The following is a 14,978-nucleotide window of genomic DNA, read 5'->3' as shown; positions in this document are numbered from 1 at the left end:
GCACCACTTCTGCCTATTCCAGCCTTTGACGAACCTTTCAGCAGAGTTCTAATTGACTGCGTTGGACCTTTACCAAAGACCAAAACTGGAAATGCTTATTTATTGACAATCATGTGTACATCCACTCGCTTTCCTGAGGCTATTCCGCTAAGAAATATCAAGACACCTACTATAGTCAAAGCACTTATCAAATTTTTCACATTAGTAGGACTTCCTAAGTCTATACAGTCCGACCAAGGATCAAATTTCATGTCAGGATTATTTCAGCAAGTCGTGTACCAGTTAGGGATTGCTCAGTATAGATCAAGTGCGTACCATCCAGAATCTCAAGGTGCCTTAGAACGTTTTCATCAAACATTGAAGAACATGATTAGAACTTTTTGTCTTCAATTTGACAGAGACTGGGATGATGGAGTTCACTTTCTACTTTTTGCAGTCCGAGAGGCTGTTCAAGAATCCCTTGGATTTAGTCCCTTTGAGTTGGTATTTGGCCATACTGTAAGGGGACCGTTAAAATTGATTAAGGAAAAGTGGCTTACTGAACATACTGACTTGAATCTTTTAGACTATGTATCTAGATTTAAAGAAAAATTGTATACTGCTTGTCAAATTTCTCAGAAAAACTTAAAAAATGTACAGAGCAAGATGAAAATTTGGTATGATAAAGATGCCAGGGATAGAGTTTTTGAGCCTGGTGATAAGGTACTTGTATTTTTGCCAGTCCCTGGACATCCTTTACAAGCTAAATATTGTGGTCCTTATACAATAGACAGTAAAATCAATGATTTGAATTATATTGTAAAAACTCCAGGTCGGCGTAAACAAAACAGAGTGTGTCATATTAATATGTTAAAACCATATTTTGAGCGTACGAATGAATGTGAGAGTAAACCAGTTGCCACTTTAGGCATGGTTAAATTTGAGAACAATCATGACAAACCAGATGTAATTGAACCACCTTTTAGTTCTAAAACTATGGAAGAGACAGTTAGATTGAAAAATTCAGAAATTTTGTCAAATTTAGATTCAAAACTTGCACATCTGTCTTTTGATCGTAGAGAAGAAATAAAAGCTTTGGTATTTTCTTTTAAAAATCTTTTTCCAGATGTGCCAAACAAAACCACTGCTGTTTGTCATGATGTTGATGTAGGAGATGCTTCTCCAATTAAGCAACATCCTTACCGGCTCAATCCACTCAAACTTGAAGCTATGAGAAAAGAAATTAAATATATGCTTGACAATGATATTATTGAGCCGAGTAACAGTGAATGGAGCTCTCCTTGTCTCCTTGTGCCAAAACCAGATAAAACCTTTCGTTTCGTGACTGATTTCAGAAAAGTAAATTCAGTCTCAAAATCTGATTCCTATCCGATTCCAAGGATAGACGATTGTATTGACAACATTGGTCAAGCAAAATTTGTGAGCAAATTTGATTTGTTGAAAGGTTATTGGCAAGTTCCATTGACACAGAGAGCTCGTGAAATATCAGCTTTTGTTACACCAGATGGCTTATTTCAATATACTGTAATGCCGTTTGGCATGAAAAGTGCTCCAGCTACATTTCAAAGAATGATAAATAATGTTATAAAAGATTTAGACTGTTGTTATGCTTATATTGATGATCTTATTGTATGTAGTGATAGCTGGGAACAGCATTTAACACATTTGTATGATACTTTTGATAGATTGTCACAATCAAATTTGACTGTTAATCTTGGTAAAAGTGAATTTTGTCAGGCCACTGTTGATTATTTAGGGCATACAGTTGGCCAAGGTCAAGTGAAACCTATTATGGCTAAAGTGGAAGCTATTTCCAAATTTCCTCCTCCCACAAATAGAAAACAACTTATGAGATATTTAGGCATGATTGGATTTTACAGAAAATTTTGTTCAAATTTTGCTACTGTGGTTCAACCATTGACTCATCTTTTACGAAAAGATTCTAAATTTATATGGAGTGAAAATTGTCAAAACGCTTTTGAAAATAGCAAATCACTTTTAATTAATAGTCCAGTTCTGATTACTCCAGACTTTGAAAAACAATTTAAACTTGCCGTTGATGCAAGCGATGTAGGAATTGGAGCTGTTTTATATCAAGAGACAGATGATAATGTTGAGAAACCTATATCATATTTTTCTAAGAAATTAGATAAACATCAGAAAAATTATTCAACTATTGAAAAAGAGTGTTTTGCAATGTTGTCAGCACTTCAACATTTTGATGTATATTTAAATCCCACTGTATATCCTATTCTTGTTTATACTGATCATAATCCTCTCACCTTCATGCATAAAATGAGAAACAAGAATCAGAGGTTGACTAGGTGGAGTTTATTGTTACAGGAATATGATGTAATTGTAAAACATATTAAGGGTAAAGATAATGTAATAGCTGATGCTTTATCTAGAGCTTATTAAATCACTTTGTATATACTATGTATTTTTGTTCATATTATTCATGATAAGTTTTTGTTACACTAAAACTTCTTTTAAGGGGGGAGGTGTTATGATATTGTAATTATTATGTTTATTTATGTTGGCCTAATTTGTGTTGTATGGCCTGATAGTTGTTTACCAAATAATCTTATAACTGTGCAGTTTGGGATCACTGGAACAATCACAGAATGATTGGAATTTTCTACAATGATCCTTATAAAAGATGCGTAATTTAAACTTCTACGTTATTCCAGAAACTTCCGTTGTAACTTTCCAGGATTTTCCACAATGTTCCATTATAGAGTGTTCTAGAATTTTCCATGACAACACTATATATACAGACACTAAAGTTAAACTCTCACTCTTGGATTTGGACTTAGACATTAATATTCATAGCCTTTGGATTGACACTTTCATTCTACTCATACTGGATTGTGACCGTAATATTCAGATTGGATTCCGAAAGATATCCGGATACAGATAAAGATAAAAGATTGGACTCATATTTTGACAGTTACGTTGACAGTAATATTTGTGTAATACTTCTTGTAAACTTTTGTATAATAAATATTGTTAAATTTTATTATTGATTTGTGTCTTTTGTTGGCTACAATTTAAAGGCGATTTCTGGCCGTAACACCTGACAAGTGTCACATATGGAGCAGATCTCCTTCTCCTCCCGGAGCATCCGAGGTAACGCCCAGTGTTTTGCGGTGCTCGTGTTTTTCTGTTTTCAGATTTTTATTTTGTGTTTTATTTATTGCTAAAATTGAGAATGGAAATGGGGAATGTGCCAAAGAGACAACAACCCGACCATAGAAAAAAACAACAGCAGAAGGTCACTAACAGGTCTTCAATGTAGCGAGACATTCCCGCACCAGGAGGCGTCCTTCAACTGGCCCCTAAACAAATATATACTAGTTCAGTGATAAGGACAGGTGCAAAAATGCGGCGGGGTTAAACATGTTTGTGAGATCTCAACCCTCCCCTATACCTCTAGCCAATGTAGAAAAGTAAACGCATAACAATACGCACATTAAAATTCATGTCAAGAGAAGTCCGAGTCTGATGTCAGAAGATGTAACCAAAGAAAATAAACAAAATGACAATAATACATAAATAACAACAGACTACTAGCAGTTAACTGACATGCCAGCTCCAGATTTCAATTAAACTGACTGAAAGATAATGATTTCATCATATGAACATCAGGCACAATCCTTCCCGTTGCTGTTTGTCTGTGTGTTTGTCTTTTTCATTTAGGTATGACGCTGTCAATTTATTTTATTTAAGTAATGTCCCTTTGATAACTTTCGTCTCTTTTGTATTCATTCACTATAACAATCAGCCAATCAATATGATATTAACCTGATGTTGGATTTTGGCTAACGTTATTTTGTTAAAATCATATCCAGTTCTACAAAGTGAAAAAGTCTTAAAATAGACGATATAAGAATAGGAAGAAGAACATGAATGATCATACGTTACTGATAGTGTCATTAACTGAATGAGAAGTCACTCAATGTTTTTTTTTTTAAACTTAAGTATTCAAGTTACGCCTATAAGCCCTTTCGAAGACAATCATTGATTTTTATGGTTGTTTCAATACACTTATGTTTCTTTCAAGCATGAGTTCTTCCAATCAAATCGAGTTAAAAATCCGATGAAAAAGAGTAAGTATGTAAATATGTAAATGAAATAAAAGATATAATCTTAATTTTAAAAACACACGTTTCCTTCATTATTTTCAGTGGTGAAGGATAATTTAAATATTTGATATTTTTTTGTTTGAATTCGATGTAATTTAAACGTTATTTTAGTAGTGTTAAAAAGTACGTAATGTTTCCAGTCTTGATCAGTCTTAGTAAACTAAATCACAATGTTGGTATTGAGGTAAATTGATAAGCCTTATTAAACATGTTTTGGTTGAAGAATCTAGACCGAAAACATGAAAACTAAACACTATCAATGTTAAACGTCCGTAGCGCTTGTATTGATTTACCCTGAGGAGGAGCGATCAAATCTGAATATTTGTAAGTTATGCAAGGAGCGATCAAATATGAATATTTGTAAGTTATGCAATGCGCTCTAAAGATGTACGAATAATACGAAATGGTATTTTCACGTATTGCGAAATTGATAAAACCATGTGTTTGTTTTACGTTATATTAAAGCTAGTTTTTGTGTGTGTTGTATTGTCGTTTGATTGTTGTTGCATTTCAGTGTTTCTGTTGTTTCGTTGTTGTCCACTTAAAGTTGATGTGCTTACCTCAGTTTTAGTTTGTAACCCGGATTTTTTTCTCTCTGAAACGAGTTATGACTTTCGAATAGCGATATGCTACTGTTGCCGTTATTTATACACATTTTGAGAACTACATTTTATTTTCAGATATTAACATTTGTATATTTAATTGTATTTGATAACATGTATATATTAAAGAGTTAATGATCAAAAGTAAAAAAACAATATATGTTTAACAAATGTAAGAACGAATTTTTTAAACAAAGTCAGATAATCACACAATTTTTAGTCGAAAGTTTCGAATTACATTGTTTTCTACATCTAGATAATTGAAATCTAAATTCATCCCCAATATTGCGAATATGTTTGACGTTAATACACACAAATGTACCCTCATCACCTTCCAGTTTCATACATCGATTTGTAGACCTCTCTTTCATAACAAGAAATGCATTCAACTGAGCTGGAATCAGTTCAAATTCTGATGATTTGCTAATCTCCTGAAAACAATCATACGTTTAAGTACATTCTATCAATAGATAAATGACGATGAAATTTTTAAAACAATTCAGATTATTTTGTTACTCTGTGTTTTTAACATATTCTAAAAGGACTAAGCTGATTGTATTTGGTGGACGATTAAAGCCAGATATATTCTTATTATATCATTCCTTACTTAACAAGAAGAAAATCTTAAAATATAAGAAATAAAAAAGGACAGACTGACATGCAATTGAAAACAGCACAAACATCTTAAATTTTAAACTGATAATGGAAAGTTATCATTCTATCGCAATCATTAAATTTGTATCATAGAATTTAAAATGTTGCTCTGTTCAGCATTTCGACAAGTTCCCTTACTAGGGATTGGTAAATGATTTGACACACCGGTCTCCAATTTGATCTAACCACGAAAACACAATGATGTAGGTTATACAGTAAAAAAAAGTAACCAAATCTATGAAATTACGCCCTTCATATATTCACTAGACATTAGTCTGTTGTATACAAGTTCTACCACTGCATCGAGTGTGATACGATTTTTAAAACACGAGGCTCGCCGAGATTTTTCAATATTAAAATGTAACTGTCGAGAGAGGATAAAAATCGTATTACACGAGATTTGGTGGTGGAATCCGTTTCTCTAACGATTTTCTAACAACATGCAGGCAAACTTATTCCTTCTTTTCGAATGATCTGCAAAAGATGTGTTCTATCAATGTGACGTCATCAGGCATGATCGCCTTTTTCAAGCCGTCACAATAGGAGATTCTGAGGAAAAAAAGAAAATTCGATTTTTACCAATGAAGAATTGAGATTAAACGAACCACACGTTAATTTTTTTTTATACAATTGGTGCAGAAAGGCATAAATTGACGAAGAATTGGAGAAAAATTAATATTAAATTTAAAATTTGGGCTTCAAACTACTATTATTGACTGCTGAGAGGCAAACATATACCAGTTGTCAACTTGCGCTGCTCAAGGTGTCTATTGGATGTAATTTAATTCGGTAATTAATTAAAATATTTTAACGTCGAAAAGAATGAGGAATTTGTTATAATTGTTACGTGTACGGACCATATCACGAATCTTATTACTAGTTTGTTTTTTTTTTTCAGCGTGAAACGAAACCAAAGAAAAAACAGAAAAATAGCACTTGATACATAACATTAATAATTGGAACATAAATCGGTACTATATATTATGAAAAGCTTAATTTAAGGACTAGTTACACTGATATATAATTACATGCACAAGGATAAGGCCGCCGGCATCTGTAACGTGTAGATATTTTTTTTCTCCGTTTTGAGAAGTTGCTGAATAGCGCCGTCTACAATCAGCAGACATTCCCTTTTCTTCAAGTATTCTTTCCTCCAGAAAATGACCTAGAATTATTGAATAAAAGATATTCGCCATTCCGATTTCAGGACATATAAATAAACATAATTTAAAATGAAATGTGACATAGTTCTATTTTATATAAGTTACGTCATTTTGATTTTTTTTTACAGTTGGTGCAGATTTAAAAATATGTGAGTCAATTAAAAAGAAAAAGAAAGAAAATGCGTTTGGGGTAAGTAAACAACAGTGAACTCCATGGTTTAAAAGAAAGAAAAAAATACCGACGAGATAAAAGAGTAAATAAGACACTAAACATAAAACTAAAGATGTCAAACTTCAACTCGAATGTCACCAAAAGAAGTAGGACGTGAACATAAGTGTTCATTTCCTACTGGTAGCGTTGTCACAATAAAAAGGACAAGATTGATGCGACAACAAATTTAAGTTCATGGTGCTATGTGACATAGATATTCCACTACGGCATATCAACGAGTAATTACATTTTCAGTCTCCTATCTCTTTGGCTGACAGTAATGACCTGATATTGTCGTCAGAATCTTTAAAAGAAAGCTAATTTTTGTCCTAAAGCTACATTTTTTTTTAACATTTATTGCAATTATGTGAATTAATGCATAACATAAAAGTTGATGGGGGTAATCTGATTTTTAAAAACAAAACCAGTTATTGAAGTGAACAAAAACATATAGACATCAGGACTAACTTAAAACCAATAAAGGAACATGCAATAAAAATATCAATCAGTCATTACCTCTTAAATAACGGTAAAATACATACAAAACCATTCACCGGAAGTTTTTAACTATAAGCAAGCATTGAGGGACCAGTACCCTGATTTAGAAAAATTGAATAATAATACCGAAAAAAACCTCTCTGACGTGACTGTTTCCACTCGCCTTATATTTACAGCCCCGATGGCTAAGTCATTACTGGAAATTAAAGAAACATACATGGCTTACTCAGCTTCATTTTAGACTTATGCCTCGAATTTGACATATGCGGTCATCTCATTACTATAAACTATGACAACCAAGACGATTTTGATTATGATTTTGAAATTACCAATTTCCCCACCTTAGCAGGAATATACCAAATTCACCTGCACATGTAATATTCATTTCCCAACTCATGAGCTTATGTGTTTTTTCCATAGAATGTCTATCTGCCATTTTGTTTTAGTTGTTGTCATAGTTGAAAGTGTTTAGAGTTATTAGAATTATAACACAATATTGATTGCTGTTTAATTTACATTTGTACCTATTATGTATGCTTGTTTTGTTCACACATTGTTTTCTATAGAATGGAATGTAATGCGATTGTAATACAACTGAGAAGTTAAGCCAGCTATTAAAGCAGATTGAATCCAATATTTACTACAAAAGTCAAGAATATGACAGTTGTTTTCCTTCCTTTGATGTGTTTGAGCTTTTGGTTTTGCCATTTGATAAGGTATTTCACGATTTGAATTTTCATTAGTGTTCAGTATTTTTTTATTTTATTTTTTTTTACTTTAAATACAAGTTCATACACAACAGTATTTATCCGCAGCAAATATAACTATATTTAAAAGCCATCTGTGATTTTTTTATTCGTTTTATTCGTCCTAGACATAATTAGTGTGTCGTCATGCTGGAATATGTATGTATTTTTATGCCATAAATGGTTGCGTACCATTGGGCCATATGTGTATACTCGTACAGTTAATTAATATGTATCTATGAATAAGCATTTATTAGAAACCACATGAATACGTGAAAAGAAAATCCTTATGTTACTGACGCGCACATTTCATATCTGTATTATTTTATTTACCTACTGTTACAAAAATCACACGGCTTTTTATTTGGTATCTTGGATACGAGTTCTTTAAAAACGATTCTGTTACTCTGTTTTCCCAAGGGCTGCATAAATTTCAGCATCCCGTATTTATTCCAAACAACCGTGCGCTTAAGAATTGTAGTCGAGTCCGGTTTCGTAGAATGATGATGTAAATGTACCACAAAGGTTTCTGAAATTAAAATAAAATGAAAGATACATTCAATGAGTCTAATAATCATTGCTCGCTGTTATGATTTGCCATTACTTATGCTATTCAACTTCGTACTTTACTTGACCTTTTTAACGTCACTGGTAAGTCTTTTGTAGACGAAACGCGCGTCAGGCGTAAATACAAACTTTAATCCTGGTATCTATGATGAGTTTAATTATCCTTCTTTTCGTATGCTTCATTTGATTTAAATTCCGTTTACAGTTGAGATAATGTATATAATAAGCTAATTTCCATAAGGATAAACTCATCACAGATAAATTGTCGTCTGCAAAAGACTCATCAGTGACGCTCGAATCCAAAATTTAAAAAAGCTTAAAGTACGAAGTTGAAGAGCAATGTGAACCAAAATTCCTAAAAGTTTTGTCAAATACAGCTAAGGTAATATATTCCTTAGACTTAGTTTTTCTAAAACTCAAAAAAAGTTTTGTGAACAGTTACATTTAATTTATAAATATGACCATATCAATGATATTTGCCTTTACAATTTTGATATTTACGCGCAGTAATTTTCATCTAGTACGCTGGAATTTTGAAAGTCAAACATGTAAAATGACCGGCAATATAAAACAAAATGTCTATATGCAATAGCTTAAACCACCAGAATCACATAAAATCATTGTTGAGTGAGAGATTTGGAACCGTCGTATCAAAGAGGGACGAAAGATACCAGAGGGACGGACGAGACCAGAGGGACAGTGAAACTCATAGATTGAAAAATAAACCGACAACGCTCAAAAAGAAAAAAAGACAAACAGACAAACAATAGAACACAACACACAACATAGAAAACTAAAGACTAAGCAACACGAACCCCTCTAAAACTGGGGTTGATCTCAGGTGCTCCGGAAGGGTAAGCAGTAAACATGTATCAGTGCATACGTGAGATATTCCCCCAAAATATATCACTTGAATAATGACGAAACACTGTATTGTGTTCAGATTGTAATTCCAGAGAGTAATTTTAACAAGCAGTGATTCAGTCTAAGAATAGATAAACAATATCGAACCTGCACAATCAACATGTATATTGCTTTGCACCACAACTGGTTGGTTTTAAGTAAACGATTGTGTGTTTTACCAGAATACACATTTGTAAATCTGTATTTCCGCATGAAGGGGGATAAATGCATGTCATGAAATACTTAACTGTCTATACATCCGGTTTCGCCTATGTGAGTTCATGCGATTTCTTTTATTTATTTTTGTAACGTTTGAATAAAACTTTGAGGCTTGAATGTCGGTAATTCTCTGTTCAATCTAATCTATATATAAATGTCTTATTCGTGCATGAAAAAAAATTGTGACGTTGTCAATATCTGTTGATGGTACATATAAAACAAACACATATTATGTGCATAAGTATTGTAATTTCTTTTGATAATTTCAAATGAATATCCATTATGTTTAAACTTACCTTTAACTTCATATAAAGAAAACTTCACATCTGTAACAGACTTCGATGATCGTCTCCAGTAGATCTAATTATATATATATATATAAATTGCATCTGATAATATGTATTCAAAGTATTCATCTTAAGAAATAATGGAGATAAAGAATTTACGTATATACAGGGGATCATATATGTTTTTATAAATATTTTTTTAATTGAAATTTCACATCGTTAATCTTTTGGAAAATAACTAGGCGTATTTACAACACAAGTATACATAATTGTTCAAACGCTAATCATACCTGAAACTTCAAATTTTCAATCAGATACAAATTTACATACACACAGATTAATTTTCATACAACGTGTATATAATTATTAAAAAAGAAAATAGACAAACCAGCGTTGTATTTCCATTTGAAGGTATTTTTTCTACGAGTTCCAAGACTTCATTATGAGACATCAATGTAACATCTTCGTCGTTTATATCAAGAAGTTGGTCAGAATTTCTGCAAAAGAAATCATTTACTTTTTAAAGATAATTAATAAGTGTTGAGGTCTACTCAATTGTAATGTAAATATGGTGTTGACGTTTAATAAAACTCAAGTCTATTGCAATGTATATAAATCTGTATACTCTGAGTAGTCATATATAAATCATTGAGACATTTTCTATGTTGTTGGTGATTTAGATTTTATCTTTATCTCCTGTTTGTATCAAGTGATATAGATGGAGATTTAAAACGAGGATTAATAGCAAAGTTCACCTATTGTCTAATTCAAAGTAGAAACAAACACAATTTCCAATCTTAAGGCATTTTTGAATGTTTCCACTGATTTGTTTTTCGCTTGCATGTTTAGCAACACAAAAACTGCTCCAGCTCAGTTAGGCAAAAGGGTGATTAAGATCGACATCGGAAAAGTGTGCGGTCATTCACACAAATATATTGCTTTAAACGACCGCAGTCTCAGTCTCTGATCACAAAGGAGGGACGAAAGATACAAGAGGGACAACCAAACTCATAAATCGAAAATAAACTGACAACGCCATGGCTAAATAGTACATTGCTTTCGTAATGTATAAGTTTACTATGCTTGAGTCTCTTTCCTATCATGCTATTGTTCGAGTAATAATAATTGAAGTGGACCAATGCATAGTTGATACGCAACTAGATAGAATTACCTCTTAATCATCAAACATCATCCGTGTTGCTTGTATTCCATGTCTGTGTGTTTTTCTGTTTTTTTGTTGTACACCTTCCTTCGTGTGTCGTTTGAGGTGTCACTGTAGTATTTGCATTCCAGAATTTAGGTTTCTTTTTTTGTGTACCCTACTTAGGTAAATGTATCTAAACAGTGTGATTGGACAAAAAATACAGTATCAACTGAACATACTTTCCCAAACTGAGGGATGAATCAGGTCTATAAAAATATGAAATAATTTTACATACAGATGAAAATGAATTTTTGAGAATTTTTTTAAATTTTGTATCCACTGCACCATAAAAGACCTAAAAGTACTAGTGGCCTTAGGTTTTTAAAAATAGCAAAAAAGTAAACGGTCATGATACATATTCAAATTCGTTTCTGAATAGTAAAATAAAAGTACTTCAGTTAACTGTGAATGTAGAATTTTTTGCAGTGTAAGAAAGTGGTGAAAATTCTAAAAAGGCTATCATTATCCCTTATGGGCCAGGAAATACTACCGTGCCACCTTGATATGTCTCCTTCGTTAACTGTAGTCGGATCGATAACGTTTTAATACTTTTGAGACGGAAAATGTTACCTTTTGTTATAAAGCATTGGATGCTTGATTAATTACTTACTTGCAGAATAAACATGCACATCTGACATAATTGCCTACTATTTGAAAAAAATACCTAAGTTTCAGTGTTGAGGAGGTTTTGTTTGATGAATCAAACATGAAAACGTGTTGGAAACCTTGATTTTCTATATATCGTGTTTCTATGTTTCCCTGTAGCCATTCAACTGTCTTTACTTGTGATTGTTCTGTTCCTGAGTTTTGAATTTCTGGATTGTATTCCTAAATATATATTAGACTAGTTAATATTTACTGATATAAACCTCATATATTTGTAAATGAGGGATAGTTGCGAAGAGCCTTGCACATGTACTTTAAATCCGGAGTCATTGTATAATATCCAATGATTTAATGAATGATATTGATCACTTTCAACTCGAACGACACGATTTACTGAATACTTCCTGCAATACACTTTATATTGTAAAATTATAAATAGTTGGCTAAATTAAGTTCTGCACATAAATAAGATTGACTTTCAAAATGTTAAATATAGGCGTAAAAACGAAGGCATAATTCTTTTTTTTTACCTTATTTGGTCTTAAGGTATCTGTTTTCGAAGAATAGATTTTTAATTCTGATTGAAAAACGCACTTCATAATTATTGTGCTTCCAATTTGCTTTTCTGGTTTAACCTTTATTAGAAACTCTCAAACCCATATTTGAAAATCATGAATGATAAATACTGTTATCTGCACTTTGGTCCGGGTTGTTGTCGTTTTGACATATTCCCCATTTTCTTTCGTAACTTTATTAAACATATCAAGAGGTGTATATGAGCAAATAATACAGACAAAATCAAGTTATTTCTCATCTAAGGTAACGATGGTTCGTTCTTATAAAGAGACAATTATAACTAACGGGGGATAAAACAGAAAATTGTAATATAAATTAATTGCATAAGTGAACAATTTTTATTCATTTCGACTATGTTGTATTTCATGTAATACCTCGAATGGACAGTGAGTTGTTTTGTTCTTTAAACTCGAAGTATGGTATTCCTCGTGATCAGACTCCTGTCTACAGTTTTTTCTTTCACTCTCTATCGAACTATATTTTTCTGTGTATTTAGCTGAATTAAAAATATACACATAAATACTTTTTTTAAAAGATTTTTACTTCATTGACCGAATGACCGTTATATTGTCAAAGTAAAGAGACTGATCATTTACCGACAAAAATAAAGAACAAAATGGTACGTGCAAATGATTTCTGTTTTGACTATCATTAGGTATGCTTAGTCAACAAAATAACAATAGTCATGGATGCATAATTCTTTGAATTCGTCTGGAACAATAAGACCAAACGAAACTCCGAAGAAAACATCTAAGTAAACCTGGCATGAGTTGTAACCTTATTTTTTTTATTTTTTTTTTATTTATTAATCTATGATTTACAAATGAAAAACTTTAGAAGCATACGTTGTAAGTCCATGTCAATACATAAACACTTAGCTAATGAAAAATGTGAGATGTGTAATACATTAATGAGCAAAGAGTTATATTACCAAAAGTGATATAAATATATACAAGTCCATCAAAGGTTAACTATTTAACATTTTTATTTTACAGCAATTTTCATATAATATGCAGTAAACATTGAAAGATAAAGACAATTTTGTTGAAAGGGTTCTAACTATACTTTTTAAAAATATTTCATTAACTATAGATCCGTTTCCTGTGTCATCTAAAGTATCGAAAAAATAAGCAATAAGAAGAACGCTCCTATGCTTAAATTGTAAATGTAGTATTGTGAATGAGTATTTGACATAGTCTGAAAAGAAATGCTGTATCGTCAAAGTATTAATATTTCCCCCTGTCCAACTATCTGTTGTGTTGTACCGTATTAAGACAAATTTACAGAATACTATAACAAAAGGGATACTAATTTTACTACACAAGATATCCATTTCGATAATCAAAATATGTAAGGTGATAATTGAGGCCTAGATATTAAAAGATCCAAAACATAATACTTAGTATGAAAATCTTGAATTACTTTATATTAAAAAAAGCAAAACACAAAAAGAAATCAGAGCCAAGCTAAGAGATATTCCTGTTTTTAAAATAATATTTAAATGTTTATGCCAACAGAACTCAATAAAAGAATAATTGTTAAACCGGTCCATAAGCACTTGCTACCCGACTGGTGATACCATAGGCAATAACAAATTACTTACAGGGATATCTACTTTGTGTTAGTAATACCATTACCTTTACAAATTTTACGACACCAGATCAGCTTTTAGACAACCAATATCTCTATGATAATCATAGAATCCAACATATTTGAATACAATAGAACACAAAAGTTTAAGTGCTTATAAAACAAAATCCCTTAAGTATAGCCAAACCCATACACGTTGCTTAAGCTATAGATAACGAAAAAAGTCCTAATTTTGAAATGATTGATCAGATTCAAAAGGATTTTTTCCGGTTGCTGCAATACAAGAGGGAAGTGTATAATATTTGGTATTTTCATACGATGTTAACTATTTTTGACTTTGGTTACATATTCAAAATATTCAATTGTCTGAAATGACTCTTTTTATTAATAGCATTTTAACAACAACTGAAAAATTATACCAGATAAACAGTTTAACAAAAACCATGACTCGTAAAAAAACCTATACTTTTCTAGAATAAAAGATTGTTATTACGACATTTGATTGATATCTGTGATCATTTGTGCAGCATATATGTCATAACGGTCAAATACCTCAACATGGTAACAATATGAGCGCAGCGTCAAATTAGCTTACTCTGTGACTTTATATAAATAAAATATTCTTTAAAGCATTTATCATTTATTATTAATTTTAATAATGTTTTAATTTTACCAGTGGCCTTGGTTCTTGTCCGCGTTTTCACAATTTTTGTCTATGTCAAAGACAGGATTACTGTTTAATTGGGGTTTCTTAATTGAATGTCCAATCATAAAGAATAAGTCATACATTTCAAAGTTAAAATAATTAATAGCTAAAAACTATATCAATGACTGTTTTGTTTGTCTATTTTCTGAATTTTCAACATTTTATTATTACCATTTATATGTTTACCTCTTTCCAAAAAAGAATCCTTCTCTTCTCCAATTTGATCGTTCATTTCTTATTTCTTTTTATTGTGTCTTCCTCAGTACAACCGTTTACTTACGGTATTAATAATGTTAATAAT

General features: G+C 31.6%; 1 protein-coding gene across 2 annotated transcripts; it reads right to left on the bottom strand.

The window, feature by feature from the left end:
- Positions 1-4,869: 4,869 nt before the first annotated feature.
- Positions 4,870-14,978, bottom strand: LOC143066529 (uncharacterized). Of its 2 annotated transcripts, none has more exons than XM_076239432.1 (8): positions 14,864-14,978; positions 12,756-12,877; positions 11,864-12,027; positions 10,384-10,492; positions 10,005-10,068; positions 8,357-8,548; positions 6,430-6,566; positions 4,870-5,178 (listed from the first exon to the last, which is right to left on the bottom strand). In XM_076239432.1, exons 1-8 carry the CDS (start codon positions 14,907-14,909, stop codon positions 4,945-4,947), a joined length of 1,068 nt encoding a protein of 355 aa, XP_076095547.1. In that variant the 5' UTR covers positions 14,910-14,978; the 3' UTR covers positions 4,870-4,944. The 2 variants fall into 2 exon arrangements, with proteins under 2 accessions (XP_076095547.1, XP_076095548.1); XM_076239433.1 differs by having other exon boundaries at positions 12,756-12,865; positions 14,864-14,974.

This window comes from Mytilus galloprovincialis, chromosome 3, assembly GCF_965363235.1.
Source record: "Mytilus galloprovincialis chromosome 3, xbMytGall1.hap1.1, whole genome shotgun sequence".
Lineage (NCBI taxonomy): Eukaryota > Metazoa > Mollusca > Bivalvia > Mytilida > Mytilidae > Mytilus > Mytilus galloprovincialis.
The sequence above is the reverse complement of the archived record's forward strand: the minus strand, read 5'-3'. Positions and strand labels throughout refer to the sequence as shown.